The 19,849-nt window shown below is 38.4% G+C and overlaps 1 protein-coding gene across 1 annotated transcript in view; it reads left to right on the top strand.

Annotated features, from left to right (window-relative positions):
* Positions 1 to 19,849, top strand: part of Gpc3 (glypican 3) — a 391,686-nt gene that overhangs the window by 274,569 nt on the left and 97,268 nt on the right. Inside the window, exon 6 of the mRNA XM_077106976.1 lies at positions 17,009 to 17,129. Coding sequence (XP_076963091.1) covers positions 17,009 to 17,129 — 121 coding nt within the window. The remainder of the gene's footprint in view (positions 1 to 17,008; positions 17,130 to 19,849) is intronic.

Genomic DNA, 19,849 nt, shown 5'->3' with positions numbered 1-19,849 from the left:
GAACACAGAGTTATTAGATTCTCTTTGAATATAAACACAGACTTTTTAGCAGCCTCCTGAGTGGCTCTCTCTGCATCTCTCCAGAAAAAAGAAAAAACTTATTTTTTTAAATAAATAAATCTATCTAGCCCCACAAATTCTATTTTTAAATGAATCAGCCTATGGTATTGAATAAACCAGTTGGCTCTGGATAAGGAAATACTTTGAGAGATTGGTAGCATCCGTTTAAATTAATAAAAAGTCGGAGTGATGGACCATTTTAAAATAAATGCACTTTTATTACTTTCAAACACACACAATAACAGTGCTGGGAATTGAACTTGGAGAAAGACAGCATGTATCAGAAAATTGAAGCAAACAAATGAGAATCATTGATACTGAGACTATTGCTCTGTGACTATCCTGCTAAAGATCATCATCCTCAGCTTGGCTAATGGTCCCCTGGTGAAGTCTATCTGTTTAAGAAACTGTTTTTCTTTTTCTATCATGGACATGAAGAAAGCCATATTAAGATCCCTATGCATGTAAGTGAAATAAGCTAATCCCCCCAAACCAAAGGCCATATGTTCTCTCTGATATGTAGATGCTAATTCACAATTAATGAGGATGGAGGAAAGAATAGAAGTTCATTGGATTAGATAAAAGGGAGTGAAGGGAGGGGAGGGGGATGGGAATAGGAAAGAGTGGAATAAATGGACATAAATATCCTATGTTAATATATGAATGTATGACCAGCACGTATGAGGCACTGGGCTTGATCCTCAGCACCACATAAAAATAAATAAATAAAATAAAAGTCTTTCAACAACTAAAAAAAATTTAAAAAAGAATGGGAAATTATACTCCATACATGTAAGATATGTCAAAATACACTCTACTATCTTGTATATCTATAGAGAACAAAAAAATCCCTATGCATGCCTTCTTGATAACCCAGCCTTTCCAAACCCCAGTGGATAGCATTTAGCAAAGTGCCCTGTACCCTGGTTATAACAAATAATAATTTATAACAGCAAATACCTCCTGGCCCCTACAGTGATTATAACCTGTTCCAGTTTGTCTGGGACAGAAATTCCCAAGTCCCAGGAAATCCCTCAGTTCTAAGCAAGTCAGGGACAGTTGGTCACTCTTTGGCACTGATGACTCTAGCAGTTACTAAATATGGAAAGAAGATGCAATTGTGAGGGTTTTGCATTGGAAATTTGGAGGAGAGCTGGGGAAACTGCAGCTCACTGATTGTGTTCATTTAGCTGCCTTCACTCTTACCTTTTCCTCCCTGAAACATTCTGAGCACCACTGTCTGCCCTTTGCCTATCCCCCAAATCCTGTCTAAGGGTGCAGTGAGACTTCAGAAAGCAAGACTGAACCAGTAGAGCTGTCAATGGTAATAATGACTAACCCTTCTTTTGTTCTTATCATGTGTCAGGTACTGTGCTGGGCACTTGGTGTGCATTAACAAAGTTTAACTCTCACAACAGCCTTTGAGGTGGGCATTAATATTATTCCAATTTTCCTGATTTAAGTAATGAGTTTAAGTAAATTACGAGAGTTCACAGCGCTAGTAAGACCGACAGGATTCAAACCCAGTCAGTCTCTTTATTACAGTGCCCTGCCTATCTAGTGCCTGGTTTCTCCCCTTCAAGGTTTAGGAATACTTTCTTATTCCTATTCTTAATTCTGGCCTAAGTTTGCTTTAATTGGTTGTCCAGAAAACCCAGAATAGTGTTCTGTCCAACTTTTCTTTAGCCTGTGCTATTAAATGCTGTCTTTTCCTTGATGCCTTCCAAGTCTAGGCCCATAAGGGTAGCAGTACATTTCCCATCTCTCCCACCATGCTGCTTTGCTCCCATGTCCTCTCAAGAGTCTAAGGTTGTATCCCCTGGGAGAAGTCCCCCTTTGCCTTAGTGTTACTTCAGTCCCTTGCTAGAAGATAACCTTTACTTGCCTCTGAGGCTAGTCCTCTACCCCGCCTCCTCTACAAATGTGCCTTTTACAACAAAGCCTCTGTATTCCTTATGGAGCTTTGGAGTGCATGCAGAAGTGACTACTTCAGCCCTAGGCTAAGGGTCCAATTTGGATCCTAGCTCTAATATGAACTTTTTGCCTGACCTTGGGCAAGTGACTGCCCTTTAGCCTCCTCTTTTATTTATAAAATGAAGGAATTTGACAAAATGACCTCCAAGGCTCTTTCCATCTCTATCAGGCTATAAGATTTAATGGTGAAGATACTTGTGTGTGGGGTAGTCTGAAAGGGGAAGGAATGCCATAAAGTCACCTTAATGACTTTGAATTTCCAGTTCTTCCCCTGATGGTTTCCCAAATAGACCAAAGTGAACATGATTCAAAAGGAGCCCCGGGTTATAATCACTCTCATCAAGATAGCAGTGAGCTCTTCATTTTTCTCTTCAAGGTATGTTAGGGCTACAACGGAGCAGATAGGTTGGCTGTTTGAGAGGTTGTCAGAGTTGTTCTTGCTTTCTGACATGGAAGAGTTTGGGTGAGATCATGTAATTAAAACTTAAAGAAAATGTCTCCCCTAGAACTCCACATAGCTCCGATGGGGCTCCTGAGCATAAGAAATGGAATTCAATGTCTGTTGCTCCAAATAATATTTTACAGACCTTCCCAGAATGAAAATTAGAAGCCCTCTAACTACAGAGATATATCAGTGGTTAGAGAGATCCATCTAGAGAAGTGCCAAGGGCTGAAGGGCAGGTAAAAGCTGGGGAATACAAAGTGGCTGAGAAAACCATAGGGAGGAAGACAATTTTCATTCCTTCCAAGATCCTCCAGGCTAGAGAGCTTGGGTAATTTTTGACCTAGTTGTCCTTGTGTGCATTGCTGTGAGCTTTTATTAAGTATTTATGTAGCAGTTTATATTTTACCAAGTGCTTTACAATCACTTTTATTTGGTTTTGTAAAGTTTTCCTGGAATCCCATCTACTTTATGACCAGGCGAGTCATTTCTTGTTTGCTCAGCACCTCCATCTATACAGCCTCATACAATGGGACACTTGTTCCAGAAGCAGAGCAGGTGCAATGAGCGGAGTAGCTGAGGGCACCTGCAGCTACTGGGGCAGTTGGAGTGGGGGAGTTTATTCTTGGCTTCAGCTCTTCCTACCTTTGTTGATCTTTACCTTTATTTTATTGCTGGTAACTACACAGTAGCAGTGCCAAGCTTAGGCCTGCTGAGGGGCAGAACTATTCTGCTATTGGTTTTCTCCTTATATGTGTCAATGCACACACTGCCATCTCTTCCACTAGGCAAAGACTTGCTGAGTGTGTTTCCTTGTGCTACTTCAGGGCTCTGGAGGCAGCCTTGATTCTGGGGCTCTGGAATTAATTTTAAGAAGAGGCAGCAGAAGTAGCAGTTCCAGTTTCTGCAGGTGGTAACTTTCTACTGAGTTCCCTTATTCTTGCTAGCCCCTTCTCCTTCCCATTAGCCACACCAGCCCCTGAACCCCAGTACTCTGGATGTTGTGAAGCACAATGTGTCTGTTGATGGGTTATGAAATACAGGTTGAACATTCCTGACCTGGCCAAAATGCAGAGTGCTCCAAAATGGAAACTTTTTGAGTGTCAGCATGGCACTCCTAGTGGAAAATTATATACCTGACTTCATGTGATGGGTCACAATCAAAATGCGGATGCACAAGAAGGAAGAATAGAAGTTCATTGGATTAGACAAAGGGGAATGAAAGGAAGGGAAGGGGGAACAGGGATAGGAATGACAGTGGAATGAATCTGACAGAAATTTCCTATGTACATATATGAATATACGACCTGTGAAACTCGACATCATGTCCAAACACAAGAATGGGAGCCTAATTAGAATAAGTTATACTCCATGTATGTATAATATGTCAGAATACACTCTACTGTCATATATATCTAAAAAGAACAAATAAGAAATAGCTAAGATTTTTAAATGCAAGTGCCCTGTAAATATTGTATAAAACTACTTTTAGGCTATCTGTATAATTTATATATGTATCAAATGGATTCTGTGTTTAGACATGGTCCCATCCTCAGGATATCTCATTATATATACAAGTAAATGTGTCATAACCAGGAAAAAAATTTCAAAATTCAAAACACTTCTGGTGTCAAGCATTTTGGATAAGAAAAACTCAAACTGTAGTAGAGCTGCCCATTCTCCATCAAAGATTTGCAATGGGAGTCCAACACAGTCACTGTTGAATGTTTCATTTTCTGAAGACCAGATTCCATGAAATCCAAAGTAGACTAAGTGGGTGAGAACAGGAAAATTCAGGGACCCTAGCTACTTGGATTCTGTGGCTGAGCACAGAGGTCTGTAAATGCTTATTAGTTAAGTGTTGAATATAGCATTTGCTCTTTGCTGATTCTGTTACTGATGAAGACAGCAAATCCTTTCTCTAACCTAAGAAAAAGTTGTAACTAGAAGCCTCACTACTACATTTGAAATCCTCTCAGGTTTGTTGACTTGACCTATAGCAAATGTAATAGGTATGTCAGATGTGTTTCACAACAGTCAGATTTCATCAATGTGGCAACAAAAGCGGGCAAAGTTCATATTTTTGAGGACTTTGTAATGCAAATTGTTGTTGCTAGAAGTGTGTATCTTAGGTGTGTATCTTAGGTGAGCTCAAGTGTTGGAGTCAGGTGATTGGTCCATGTGGATGAGACTGAGGCTGGAAGGAGTAGGATATGGACTATGAGAACCTTGCTGGCTCTGGCCCAAATAGGGTGTGTCCTACTACTTCAAAAATTAGATTCATTAAGGCATAGGGAAGGAGCTCTGATATTCTCCAGGTAGCCATTGGTTTCTAAAAGGAAGGTGATCTGGTGTGTGGGATAGAATAACAATGTTGCCTGACTAAAAGTTCAGTGTAAGGCAGGTCCTCAGTCAATGGCTACAGTCCCAGGGGGAATAGACTGACAAAGGCCAAGCAGAAGTAGGTTAGTCTCTACCACATAAGCTGAACTTTGGGGGAAGATCCACTATCTCAGGTCAGTTTGATAGACATATTTTGAGTGCCCATTATATGCCCAGTACCAGGTAATGCAGTAGGCACAGAGATAAAGACAATTAAGGAAACCAGAACAGAGTTCAGGCCATACAGCTCAGGGAAACACAAAATGATACTAGGTAAGAGTAAGTGTGTGTGAACACCTGTGGCTTGCTTTTTTATTTTTATTTTTTGGTACTAGAGATTGAACCCAGGTGCACTTTGCCACTTATCCACATCCTCAGACCTTTTTATTATTTATTTTGAGATAGGGTCTTGCTAAGTTGCTGAGCTTAGCCTCCAACTTGCCATCCTCCTGCCTCAGCCTCCCAAGCCACTGTTATTACAGGCACCACCATTGATGGTTAGGGGTTCACTCTGAAAACATTATATGATGGCTTTCAGGAGCAAGGATAATTCTAGGACCTGGGGCTACTTAGGTGAATCAACTAAGCTAATACCTCCTATCTTTGTCACCACTGGCTCAGGATTTAGGTAGGCCTAATCCTGCAGGTGGAATATTTTGAGGTCCCCAAGTGACTGGTTTAAGACAAGAGGAGCTAACAGCAAGAACATGTTTAGCTTTCTTTTAAAGTATTTCAGTGACATTGAGGGACCTTCACTTTGTGCTACTACATATACTTGAAATCCAACACAGGAGAAAAATCTAGGCTTGGGGATGTAGTTCAGTGGTAAAATGCTTACTTAGAATGCATGATGCCCAGGTTTGATCCCCAGCTCTACAATAAAAAGTGGGAATCTACAAGTCACAATTTTCCCCATTTCTGACTTTCCTTGCTCCCAAATTGGTCTTTAGTCAATGAAGGATTAAGGGTATTCTTTATTTTGAAGATCATCACATTAAAGAATGGATGTTTGTTGTGGACACTGTAGGGACCTGAGACCAACAAAGCAGTGTTCTGAAGACAGATTTGAAAGAACATGTGGGTGTTTTCAAGAGCCATCTCATTCATCACTAATGTCAGTTATACAAAGTTGAAGCAGAATATTTTATATCATGGAGAGGACAAATATGAACTTTAGGAGGAAGGGGAGTGGAGGAGACCTTCTGACACCCCAAATTGTACACTTGGGAAAACTTGTGGGCTTCCCTGAGCCACAGGTGAATGATTTGTTCTGTGGACTAAAATTAATGTTGAATCATTTGAAGTCCTGACCAATGAGTTCACCTTCAGATGCCCTGTCCCCTGTAAGATTTATGAGGGCATCTCTGCTGAAAAATCCCTTTCAGCAAGGCCTGAATGCTCAGCACCAGCTACTCACACATCAGTGCTCAAGTGTAATGTCAGAGAAAGCTCAATGCTTTTATTATGCTCATTTCCTCTGGTCCTATACCATCTTCACCCCTGCCTTCACTCATACTTTACCTAGAACCATACTGAAGACAAGTGGACTCTGGTTTCTTAAATTTTTTCAGATTACATGCACACCTATAATCCCAGCAGCTCAGAAGACTGAGGCATGAGGATCTCAAGTTCAAGACCAGCTTCAGCAACTTAGTGAGGCCCTAAGAAAAGGGGATACAAAGCTTCTTCTAATTACTCATAGCAAAGTTCATTTATCCTGTCTCTGGAAGCTCTTTTCAAATGACATTCATTGAACACCTACTGCATGTCAGGCACTGTGTTCAGTACTTTCACATAATAACACTAATAATACCCATAACATAGAACCTTCTGTGTGCTAGGCACTATTTTCAGCATGTTGCCTATGTTATCTCAACTTACTAACATTCATTATATTCATTACCACTAGACTATATCCCCACCCCTTTTTATTTTGAGATAGGGTCTTGCTAAGGTCCTGAGGCTGGACCTTAATCATAAAAACAGTGCAAATGGCATTATTCTCACTTTACAAATGAGGAAACTCAAGTTCAAAAAGGTTTAATTCCTTGTTAAAAGTCATACAGAATGTGATGGAACCAGTTTTTGAATCTGTATTTCTGACTCAAAGCCCATTCATCTTTCTACCACATAACTTGGTCTTTTGAAAAATATATTTACATGTGGCCCTAGTAAACTATGTGTACCAAACTGAATTTAACTTCTTAAAATTATTGATCATTATTTTGAATATCAGTTACTTTCATAAAATGCCCTCGTGTGTTGTTGAGGTATGCGACTGGTTCCTTGTTCCCTTGTTCTTGATTATTGTATTCCAGGGGAGTTACAGCTCATTCACATCTCACTAGAAGTGATGTCCAAAACTAACTTAAAATCAGGTATGATCCAGGTGCAGTGGTGGACACCTGTAATCCCAATGACTTGGGAGTCTGAGACAGAAGGAATGCAAGTTTGAGGCCAGCCTCAGGACCTTAGCAAGACCCTATCTCAAAATAAAAAGGGGTGGGGATATAGTCTAGTGGTAAAGTGCCCCTGGGGTCAATACCAAAAAAGAAAAAAAAAAGAAAGCAAATAAACAAAAAAAATGCTTTTGGTTTAACTTGGTGGGACTAGAAAACTTGGTGAATGCATTTGTGGTGCTTGAATAAGAAAGCTGTACTACATTCCTTGCTCTGTTACTCCCCTTCCAATTAATGAGCTTTGATTGTATATTTTTATTTGTTTTTGTTAACAGTTAAACACTGTCAGGAGTCCTTTCCCCATTTGTATGTGTGCCTCAGAGACACCCATCAGAGAGCACTGTGCCAGCTTGCCTGCCCTGGCCTACTATCAGTTCTCACCAACTTGTCTACACACTGAGCTCTACCTATCTTGGAGTTCTCCCAAGAATCACTTGCACTGTTTTTATTTCCTTTTTTTCTCTCCTTTTCTCCAGGCTACTCTGGAGAATTGACTTCTTAAGTCTAACATACTGGCGGTCCCATCTCCAGCATTTTCTACCTTCCCTCTCTGCTGGGGACTGTCCCTCATAGCCAGTGACTCTTCTCTCTGTGGTGAATGATATCAACTTCTCGCTCTTTCCTCACCAGCTGAAAACTCTTCTTTGCTTCTCTGACTTTAAGTGACTTCTTGATTATATTCCAAGACCATCATTTTAATCCCTCCTCACAGAGAGGTTGGAAACTAAGCTAAAAATGGATTCCAATGCAGATATTCTCTTATATTGCCATTAAATGATATATAAATGGGTTTGCATCCTCTTATGTTTTCCCTAGTATTTGCTTTTTCTTTACCAAAATCTATTTGTAATTTTGAAAGGCCACACTTACAATTATGAAAAGCATTTTTGTTAAATATGTGCATAAATAAATAAGAATCAAATTGTTACTGCCCTTATTAATCTCATTTACAAATCTCAGCTATTTTCATCTTTGCTTTATTTTTCTGCACATTTATGTAAATTAAGACTGCATCTCAGAAATGAGAAATACTTCTTAGAGCCTCTTAATAAGATTTTTTTTCTATCCTGTGTTCTAGTTTGTTTTTAAAGCTATTTATGTTCTTTAGATTATCCCATTTTTCCACAGGGCTCATTGTGGCTGGAGTATTTTTCAAGAAAACAGTCTGACAAATCATTGGTTGAGTCGGGGAGTACCTGCAATGCTGCAGCTTTTCCATAAGATGGCGCTCTGAGAATGTGAGATCTGTAACTTGTGTTTAGACGTCTATAACCAAAGAGCAGTTTCAACTTTTGTGAAATCAAATATTTTTGAGTCTCAGCATTTCTGAGACTCATTCTCAAACTTTCCACAATTCCAATGCTTTGGGGAAAAAAGGAAAGTGAATTTTCAAGCAGCTTCCCTGTTCTCAATCTACTAACAGTATTAAAAATCAGCAAGGTGCATTTGCAGAGCAGTAAAAGAAAGGGATTTCTTTTAAATGTGAATTTGTGATACTATTAGAAAAGTCCTTTTCTGGGTCTCAGTTTCTTCTTATATGCAGCAAGTGGATTGGACCAGCTGATCTCTAAGGGCAATTCCATTTCAAACGTTCTACATTTGAATCTGTTGATTTCCTTCCACTACACCCTGGCTGCCACAACCAGCACAGAAATAGGAAGAAAGGATCGCCCATTTTACGCTTGTTTGACTCTATTCCTCTTCTACAAGTGCTCTCTTTGCTTCAACTGTCCCAAGACAAGCATGCCCAGATGTCCTGTTTTAATTAGGTTCTTTTTCTCTTTATGGCTTTTACACAGGTTTCTCCCCCTCCCTCTTCCCCCAAGTCCCTAACCAATCTGCCTGAAAGGGGGAAGCATGTTCCCCTCTTCGCTGCACAAATAAGGTTTGTGGGTTTTTTTTTTTTGTTTTGTTTTGTTTTAGTATTGTGGCAGTCATTTTTTGTGCTAAATAGATCAAAACTGGATGGGAAAAGAAGCCACCCATGCAATGCTTAAAGGTGACGCTTCTAACACCACACATAACATTTCCACTTAAGAAAACATTAGATTTTGGAGGTCGGCACTTCTGTCAATTTATTATTTCTCCTCCCCTGGCCAGGATTCATTGCCAGAAGCATGTCAGAGCTTCAGGAAAGAGGCAGAATGCAGAGAGGAGGACAATTAATTAAATTACAGATGAGTATTACTGAGCAGATAACCCATCATTAAAATCCCCCACAGCTAATGAGCATTCCCATTCCTGACACACTCTAGGCAGTCTGTGGATGAGAAGAACTGTGGCTACCATAGCTCATCCTCATTCAAAGACTGTCATGAACCCTGTACATCAGTGGCATGGAAGGAACACATGGAAATGACATGCTGAATGAATTAATTAACTTGAAACTACAGAGACACCCAAGTTCCCCTTGGCTTGACGCTCACACAGGGTACATGAAATTCCCTGGGGCCATATCACTTAGCTTACTTTGCCACAGCTGAGCTGATGGAGGCAGGGAGGCATTATGTACAGTGTTCTCCTACCTTCCTCTTCCTACTGTCCTTAGAGATTTGAAATCCTCAAAACACCTTTGGTGTTTGTCAGTGGCGTGACGGTGGTAGCAGTGGTGGAAGATTATTTTTCTCTAACTTCAACACCTTATCTCCCAATAACACAAAGATTTCAGTGAATAACGATAGTGTCAGATCTCTGTATGAGAGAAGAACTAACTCCATGTACAAGGTCTTCCCCAAGAGCTTTTAAAGGGCAAGCCAAGAAATCTGCTGAGCAGGCCAAGACAGCTGTTCTGTAAGCACTGTTGGGAGCCTTGTAGACAATTATAAGTAGCTCCTGCATTGTCACATGCAGTGGAGCAGTGTGGTGAAGAAATGTCAAACATTTAGTCAGCCTCAGTTATCTCCAAGGAAGCAATACCCTCAGAGTGGTTAAGAAGACAGGCAACTAGACTTGAACTCTCAAGGTTCAAACTGCAGCTCAACGATGGATTACCTGTGTACCTAATGCAAGTGTCTTAAATTCTCTGTGCCTTACTTTCTTCATCTGCACATATAAAAGCTGATGATATGCTTGCTAGGAAAATTTTTGACGTAATGTGTTTTCTTTTTCTGCAGTGCTTAGAACAGTATGTTCTGTGAGAAAGCACTCAATAACCAATAGTTAAGAGAAGAACCATGAGATGCTTTGAGTGGTACTTCAAAGGGACACTATCAATTCAAGAAAGAGCCCAGCACATGTTTAGATGCAAGGGCAGTGGGGTCAGAATGAATCAGGGTGGTGCTGGGAGGCCTTCAATATCCATATGGAGAGGACTTCAGCTGTCTACAAAGGAAGGAGAGTGAGAACTTGAATGCCTTTTTTGCCTTCTTTTTTTCCCATTCTTTTGCAATGCTGGGTGTGGGCCCTGCACATGCCAAGCAAGCACTCTGCCTGAGCTATATCCTGAGCCCTTGCCTCTGTTTTGAGAGATGGTGCAACTGATAGTGTACATTCTTTTTTGTTTGTTTTGTTTTGCAATGCTGAGAATAGAACCTGGGACCTTGCACATACTCGGCAAGTGCTTTACCATTGAGCTATATACTTCCAGCCCATAGTAGGCGTTCTTATTCACATCCTCACTGATAGGGGTTACCTCACTCAAGAGTAACAAACATGGGCTCTGTTTAACTTAATAGAATCTATTCGGTAACCATATGAGCTATCTGTACTTCTAAGTTTGGCTTTGTTTTTTTTTTCTTTTGCCTTTAAAAACTGAACTGCCTGATATCTTTAGTTAACAATATTGTGTTGTCTACTTGAAATTCAATAAGAGGATAGATCTTAAATGTTCTTACCACAAAAAGAGATAACTATGGGAAGTAATGGATAAATTAGATGATTCGTGGTAATCATTTCATAATGTGTACATATACCAAAACATTACATTGTAAATGGTAAATATATTCAGTTTATGTCAATCATATCACAAGGATGCTGGGAAATTTATATTAACTATTATGTAATATTTCAATCATTAAAAGTCAATTAATTATAAAGGTTGAAAATATTCATGGCAGGGGGATGGAGAAGTAGCTCAGTGGTAAAGCACTTTCCTAGCATGTTCAAGGGACCAGGTTTGATCCCGGCAACATAAAAATAAAATGTTTGTGGTAAAAATTATAAAAGCATTATCTACCTATTCTCTCTTAACTGCTATTCCCATTTTCTTACATATTTATCTAAAAATTTCCTGTACATATTTGGACATTTAGAGAGTATATAAGAATACATTGGTCCCCTTATCCATAGAGGATATGTTCCAAGACCCACAGTAGATGCCTGAATCTACTAATGGTATTGAATCCTGTATAAAAGTTGACCCTCCAAATCCAAGGATTCAACCAACTATGGATGGAAAATATTACAAAAGGGATGGTGATGTGGCTCAGAAGTATAGTTCATGTTTAGCATGCATAAGGCCCTGGGTTTGGTCCCTAGGACCACAAAGGAAAGAAAAGAAAAAAATATATATTAGGAGAAAATTTTTCATTTGTATTCAACAGGTTCAGATTTCTTTTGTTGTCATTATTCCCTAAACAATATAGAAGAGTGACTATAATCATAGTATTTACAATATATTAGGTATTACTAGGTGATTCAAAGTATATGGAAAGATATGTGTAGATTATTAGCAAATGTTATGTCATTTTATATAAGGAAGTTGAGCTTCCACAGATCTTGGTATCCATGGGTGGGAGCATCCTGGAACCAATCCTGCTTGAATGCCAAAAGATAACTGTCCTATGCTCTCCTGTGCATACATACCTATGATAAAGTTTAATTTATTCATTAGCCACAATAAGAGACAAATAATAACAGTGATAAAACAGAACACATAACAATATAGTGTAATAAAGTTACATGAATGTGGTCTCTGTCTCTCACAATATTGGGCAGTTGATCTGGTAACCAAGATGGCTACCAAGTAACTAGAGGGCAGGTAGCATTTACAGCATGGACATGCTGGACAAAGGGATGATTCACATCCTGGGTAGGATGGAATCTGATTGTTTTAAGACTTTATCACATGACTTAGTATGGCATACAATTTAAAACTTGTGAATTGTTTATTTCTGTAATTTTCCATTTAATATTTTCAAACCACAGTTAGCTGTGTGTTACTGAAATTGCATAAAGTGAAACCACAGATAAGGAGGAACCATTGTAATGTATACACAGACCCATTTTTACCACAAATGGAATCACATTTTATGTTCTTAACCACTGTGTTATCTATTACAATATATCTTGGACTTGGTTCTAGATCAACACATATAGATCTACTTTGTTCTTTTTAGGTCTGTATCATATTCCATTAAAATACACAATTCTTTTAAATTTTGATTGAATATTGTCTTTGGCTGAGGATAAATGAGAAACAGAAAAGGATACTGGGAGTTGGGGGAGAGGTATTTAGATACCTAAGGGAAGGATATTAGTTGAAAGTAATACTGGAAGTTTTAGCAACTATAGGCATCAATTGGACCAGTAAAATTGTTTGTTGCTTTGTGAAATCAATGCAATAAAGGCAAGTTTTAAGCTAAGCTATGGGCCAGTTCTTCCCAACACTTCTGTAACCAGAAACCATGCTTAATTTACCGCAGTCCTTTGAGGATTTAAATAGCACATAGATAGAGTGGATGCTATTTCAACTTTCAAAAAATTGGCAAAGTTTTAAACCTAATGCTGGTTTTTAAAAATTGAATCATCGTGGAATTGGGGAGCAGTATTTAGTCCTTATCAATGGCTTGAAGATAAGACTTTTTAAAATGTAGAGCTAAAGGAATGATTTTTGAATGGCAGAAAATACTCCAGTGGGGCCACAAGGGATCAGCTGTGAGATTAATTTAATATTCATAATTGTTTTGGAAAAGTAAGTATGGGTAAAAATCACTAAGTTGGCAGATGTTTTCACACTATTCCAATGAGAATAATAAACTTCAGAAAGATATTTGTTTTGGAGGGAGTGGGCATAAAAGTGGCTGTCAAACTTTGATATGAACAAGTCCAGGGAAATGTCTGTAGGGACACATTCCTGGAGTTAATTTCAGAAGATTTATAAGGAGCTGTGCCTCTTTATCTGTGAATAGGGTCTGTGCCTCAGGCCTCAGTAGGAGTAAAGAAACAAGATGGATGTGGTATCATCAGGAGATGGGCCATATTTTAACACCATCATATAAACATAAAAGTGGAGGCTAGCAGCGAGCTTATTCCCACTAGATAAGGAATGTTTCTTTAAAAACAGTCCTCAAAGGCAATTGCTATGTGATAGCTGATGGTCTGTGCATTCACTAGTTTGTTTGTAGTGCTGGGGATTGAACCCAGGATCTCAGCTGGCTAGGCAAGTGCCCTACCATGAATCATACCCCTCCCCTCAATTAACGTTTGAAGTTAAAGAAGTGAAATATGGGACAAGGGGTTAAGGCATAGGGCATCATGATGTGATGATTGCTTGGATACGTATAATTTTCTTCCACCAGTAGGTACTTTGTCCCACCAATAAATAAACTCTAGGAATGCCTTTCCACCCTAGATTTCAGCAGAAACGCCGAATAATCTGGAAATTTTGATTAAAGTGACAACCTTCTGCTAAGGGTGCTTCTGGTGTGGGAATATGGATCTCGTGTTGTGTAAGAGGGCCCCAGCCTAGTGCTTGATCTTTTCCTGGGGTTCAAGCAAAGGTACAAAAATAAATAAATAAATAAAAACAAGAAGAAGAAGGAACAATGGTTGGACCCCACAGCCACCTACAACCTATTCACTAGAGGAATCGCTCTCTATGTGTACCCAAGGACAAAGCCTTTAAGAAGTATTTCATTCAGAAATTGGTAGACAAATTATGCTATGACCATGTACAAATATACCACAATGAATCCTGCTTATATATGTATTCATAATGTAGTAATTAAAATAATACTAGAAGAGAGATCAGTAGAGTAGAGCAAGCTGATCATGGGGAGGAAGGTGGGGAGGGAAAGGGAAGTATTGGGAAATGAGGTTGATGAAATTATATGCATGTACAAATATGCCATAATGGACCCCACTATTATGTATAATTGTACTGCACCAAGAAAAAAAAATTAAGTTTTTAAAAATCATGGTATAGGCTGCAGCCATCAGGGACATTTATGAAGTGAGTCTTCCAGTGCCTATGTGCTCCTCAAGCAATATGTGAAGCTGCAGTACTGAAGTCCTCTCACTCACATCAAGATGGTCAAGAATCCAACTCCTAAACAGAGGAAAAGGAAGATCAATAGAGGAGAGGAGAGAGAACACGGGCAGGGTACAGGAAAGGGAAAAAAGAGGTAATGGGGATTGAAATCAAATTCCTTGCATGTATTATTTTTTCAAGATAAACTCAAATACTATATATAATTATAATGCCATAATAAAAATGGAAAAATAAATAAATGGAAATATCATGAAAAAATAGAATCCAACTCCTGAAACCCAGAAAAGACCAAAATCCCTGTCCCAATTTAGACTTGCACCAAAATCCATGTAAGAAGCTCAGTATTTAAGGACTAACCAAATCAATGTTCAGGTGGGGGAGGCGTGGAAATCAAATGGAAAGCATCCTGTGGAAATGTTTTTAAAAATCTACTAAATATGTTAGGGTGCCATCTCAGAAGAACGCAGATATTCTCTTCAGCTTTGTATTCTAACATATTTTGTTTTTTAGAGGATGACTGTAAATTATGAAAAATCAGAACTAGATTTCCTAACATCCTCTGCTACCAAGCATGTTTTTCAAACCATGTCCTTAATATTGGCAGAAACATTATATCATGGAAGGGAACATCTAGCAGAATCAGATCAATATCTTCTGAAGCTGTGAAATTTTCAGTAATAAAGAGATAATGCCCTATCCACCTCACAGTGTGGTTGAGAAGCTCAAATGAGCTGCTTGACACAAATTACTTTGTAAAGTGCTGTGTAAAAATATACTGGTGTTAATTCATTTCATTTTATAACTTGAGATTTGAAATTTAAACTGATTCAAATGCAACAATAAAAAGTCAATTAAAAATAAATAAATAGACTCAGTTTCAGGAATTTATGCTTGGTAAAATGGAATACAAGTGTGGAAAATCCAGTAAGTACAGTTATTCTCTGCAGCATTGCTTATATTAACAAAATATCAGCCATAACTCAAATGTTGATAATTTATCCATTAGATTATGATATAGCCATGTAGAAGAATAAGAAAAAGACAGTTTGTGTATGTTCTGGCATGGAAATATAACCAAGGTGTGTGTGTGTGTGTGTGTGTGTGTGTGTGTGTGTGTGTATGTATATATATATATATTACTGATAAAATGATACAAATCAGTATGAATAGCATAAGTCTAATTTTGGTTAAAATTATAATATATGCATGTGAAAATGCTTACAAATATATATCAGATGTATAGTATATCTACACATATATAAACTATCTCAAACTGTTTACCATGGTTCTCTTTGGAAAGACAGAATTATGGGGAAACTTTTATTTTATGCTTTTATTTCTGTATTGTTTGAATGGCTTACAACAAGCATTATCACTTTTATAATTAAAAATATGAACTTACCCTTAAGCCCGACTATCCTATGGTGACAGGGGAATAAAAAGGTATATAAAGAGAGAGCAAATGATCTGTGAATCTTTTTATTTCTTTAAGAAAGCATTCTCATTGTTAGGATTGTGAGAAAGCAAAAAAGAGTTCACGGTCCTTTTTCCTCTTTGGTAATGTTCTTGTATTTGAACATGATGAAAGAGAAAGAAGGAAATGAAATGTGTTTCTTGTGTTTATTTTTTAATTTTTTATTTGCTTTATTTTGCAAAATGGGGAATAACAATATACAGAGATCTAAAACCATGAGTTCAGGGAAAGGAAACACCTTTGGTTGTAAATTACTATTCCAATTGAAGCTGGCAAAGCCCCACATTGATGAAAGATAGAATTGCCCAGGGTTGTAAATATTCCCCCTTCTCATTGCTGATGAAGGGATCCAAAGATAACCTTAAATCTTCGATTCTGAGGTGAAGCCTATGCTTTTCCTGCAAGAGTACATGTAAAGTTTCCCCTGATCTACTTGTAGAGAGGATATAGAGGGAAACTGACAGGCACCAGGTATGCTGCAAATGGCCTGAGAAAGTTTCTTGAGTGGAAACTGCTCTTCTGAGGTCTACATGAAGTGATAGGAGGAAGAAGAAGAAGAGGTGAAAAGCATCAGGCATCCTTTCTTCTTCAAATGAGTGGAAAACATGGGGTTAATGTCCTTTTGGTGTACTTCACTAGCCAAGACCTTGAATCTCCCACTAGCCAAGACCTTGAACCTCTCTCTTACTCCACTCTGCCACTGGCCCTTCTAGATGCCCCACAATATTGAGAACACAATAACGGCAGAGGCTTTGTCTATCTTGTTCATTATTGTATCCCCAAAACTTTGAAAAAAGGTTGAACTAATATTGTTTGTGGAACAAATTTCTCCACTATAAAAGAACTCTCTCTGGAGTGGTTTACTTTTGCACCATGGAGTTATTCCATGGCCTAAAAGGCTAAAGAGAACTTACAGCCAGCTTCACTGTTGGTCCCAAATATAGTCAGCTTTCCCTTTGGTTGGGACTTCTTTGACAAACCTTTCCTCTTCACCTTTATCTTTACAGATACAGCCAAAAGGCAGCAAGGAATGGGATGAAAAATCAGTTCAACCTCCATGAGCTGAAAATGAAGGGCCCTGAACCGGTGGTTAGTCAAATCATTGACAAACTGAAGCACATTAACCAGGTATGTGGTATATCCAACAAAAGTAGAAATGACAAAAAAGTTAAGAGGTGAATGATTTTCACTGTCCACACTGTATATTAGGGCTTTTAGAGAGGCAGCTATTATTTATTTTCTTCAAAGATTCTCTACTAAAAAGGATTTATGAATGTTGGATGAGGTGGCACACTCCTGTAATTCTAACTACTCAGGAGGCTGAGGCAGGAGGATTGCAAGTTCGAGGTGGTCGAATATTTGCCTAGCATACATAAAATTCTGATTCCATCCACAGTACCACAAAAAAGGACTTCTGGTCCTTGTTTTTTATCCTACTTTTAAATTATTATGACAATATTACAATATGAAAGGAAGCTGGGAAAATAGAGGGTAAAATATTTCTTATAATCCCTCTAAACTATCCCAACTGTTTTCAATTTTGCATGTTCTGTTCTAATATTTGTCCCAAAACTCACAGAGACATTATTATTCTTGGAAGTATATAAGATTTGTAGTTCTTTAAAAGTGACACTATATTGGCAACACTTCCTCATGTTGCCACATATCTTCATATTAAACATTTCTTGTGGCTGCATAATATTCTGTTGAGTATCCATCATAATTAATCAGCCTGCTTTTGCTGGGCATTCTGGTTCCTTCCAATTTCATACCATCATAAAGCTATCTTTTCATAGAGAGTGATTTCTCCTGATCTTAGATTATTTTCTTAAAATACTGGTGTTATTGGGTCAAAGGATATGACCATTTTAATGCCTGTTTCCAATTTGCTTTCCAATGAGAATATATCAGTTTTCACTACCACCAGCAAGATATAAGAGGTCCAATTTCACTGCATCTTTGCCAACTTCTGACTCATCCACAGATTCCCCTGACCTGTACACATAGTTTTTCCTTTTGTATGGAGTTTAGTAACAAGACACAAATAAAAGTTAGTTGTACCATCTGTTTGTGATTGCTTTGTGACCACAATAAAAAAAAGGCATCAAAAAAGGCCACTATATGCCAGAGTAACAGTGTTCCTACCCCATGATCCTTGAATGGAAGGCACTGGACCTATTGACTTCTATTTGTAGCTTAGGAAAAAATTAATGAAACAAAAATGCTAATGCAAGGACAAAAGTTTCTTATGAAGATATGGGCATGATTTTGTTATTTAATATCAAGCTTAGCAGTGGACTTTTAATTTTTTTTAGTTATTGATGGACCTTTATTTTATTTATACATATGTGGTGCTGAGAATGGAACCCAGGGCCTCACACATGCTAGGCAAGTGCTCTACCACTGAGCTATATCGCCAGCCCTAGCAGTGAAATTTTTGTGTTTCTTACAAAATGTTTGCAAGGTCTTTCTGGTAGTTGTGCATTTCACTGCAGTTGCATTGTTAAAGTATTGACAGCTGTATTATGAAATATACTGTATCTAACATGACTTGATTGAACTTAGTAAAGCTGTGCTTTCACAGAAGGATCAGTTATGCAAACACTACCATTACCTTGTGATCAGCAGCAATAACAACCATTTATTATGTGTTCCCTGAGTGCAGAGCAACCTCATAATACATATATGAAGGGATCAGAGCATAGACAACATAAAGTGTCCACAAATGAACTGAGAGCATAGTATGCCTTATTTGCGGACAGGAGTAGTATTTGGCTTCCATATTACTCAAACTAAGCATTCCTGTGTGGTTCCACTCAACCAGTTAGATCCTGGTACTAATAAAGCAAAAATCTCAGGTCCCATCACCATATTTCTAATCCTAAAGGAGGAATACTGTCCAAAGGTCTCTTGGTCAGTAGACCTTAAGGAGTACTTACTATGTGCTCAACCATGTGGTGGTAACTTTAAAAATTCCAAAGAAGTCAAATCCTCTGTCTTACAGCCTCTTTAGGAAGTAGTTAAATGAAGACAAAGGGCAGTCTGTGTTGACTATCTGGAAGAGGGTTGCTGCTCATTGGTTTTAGGTGATATGCTTAAGTCTGTGGTGGGCTAGATGAGTAAGATTTCCAGTGTTAAAATTTGCCATGTAGAGTTGTAGCAGGTAAAGACAAGCAGGGGAAGGTCAGTCATAAGAAGGATTAGATAAAGATCTGTGGGTGAATTCCACCCAAGAAAAAAGGGAAACTGCATCAGACATGGGTCTCTGTAAATATATTTATACTAAGCCCTGTTAGCAAAGATTTCAGGTACAGTGGAAAGAATATGGGCTTTGGATTCACATGGGTCTGAATTTAGTTGTGGGTCTTACCAGATGTATAAACTCAGGCAAATCATTAACTTTTCTGAGCTTCAGTTCTCTCATTGGTAGTATTATAGAGTTGACAAAAAGCTCAGTGTGTGTGTGTGTGTGTGTGTGTGTGTGCATGTGTGTGTGTACCATGCACACACAAATATATGTAATTGCATGTGCTTGATAGGCACTTATTAATAATTATGGGATTATGTTCAGGCTTATTTCCAGTAGGCAGGACTTAACTCTGAATTGGAGTTCCAGTACTTTGCCACACCAAGACTGCTCCTCCAGTTTTGTATGATTGCACATCCCTTTGATATACTTCTTTTCTCTCCTATATTCTTTCCTTCTTTTCCTTTCCTCCAACTGTCAGCAACAAAAGATGAAAACAATTCATAGGGAGAGAGGAGTATATAGTCAGAAATGGAGAAGTTACCATTACAATTCCTTTCTCCTACCTCTGGTCATAATTATGTGAACATTTTCAGTTTCC

This window comes from Callospermophilus lateralis, chromosome X, assembly GCF_048772815.1.
Source record: "Callospermophilus lateralis isolate mCalLat2 chromosome X, mCalLat2.hap1, whole genome shotgun sequence".
Classification (NCBI taxonomy): Eukaryota; Metazoa; Chordata; class Mammalia; order Rodentia; family Sciuridae; genus Callospermophilus; species Callospermophilus lateralis.
Note: the sequence above shows the minus strand (reverse complement) of the source record. Positions and strands in the feature narration are given on the sequence as shown.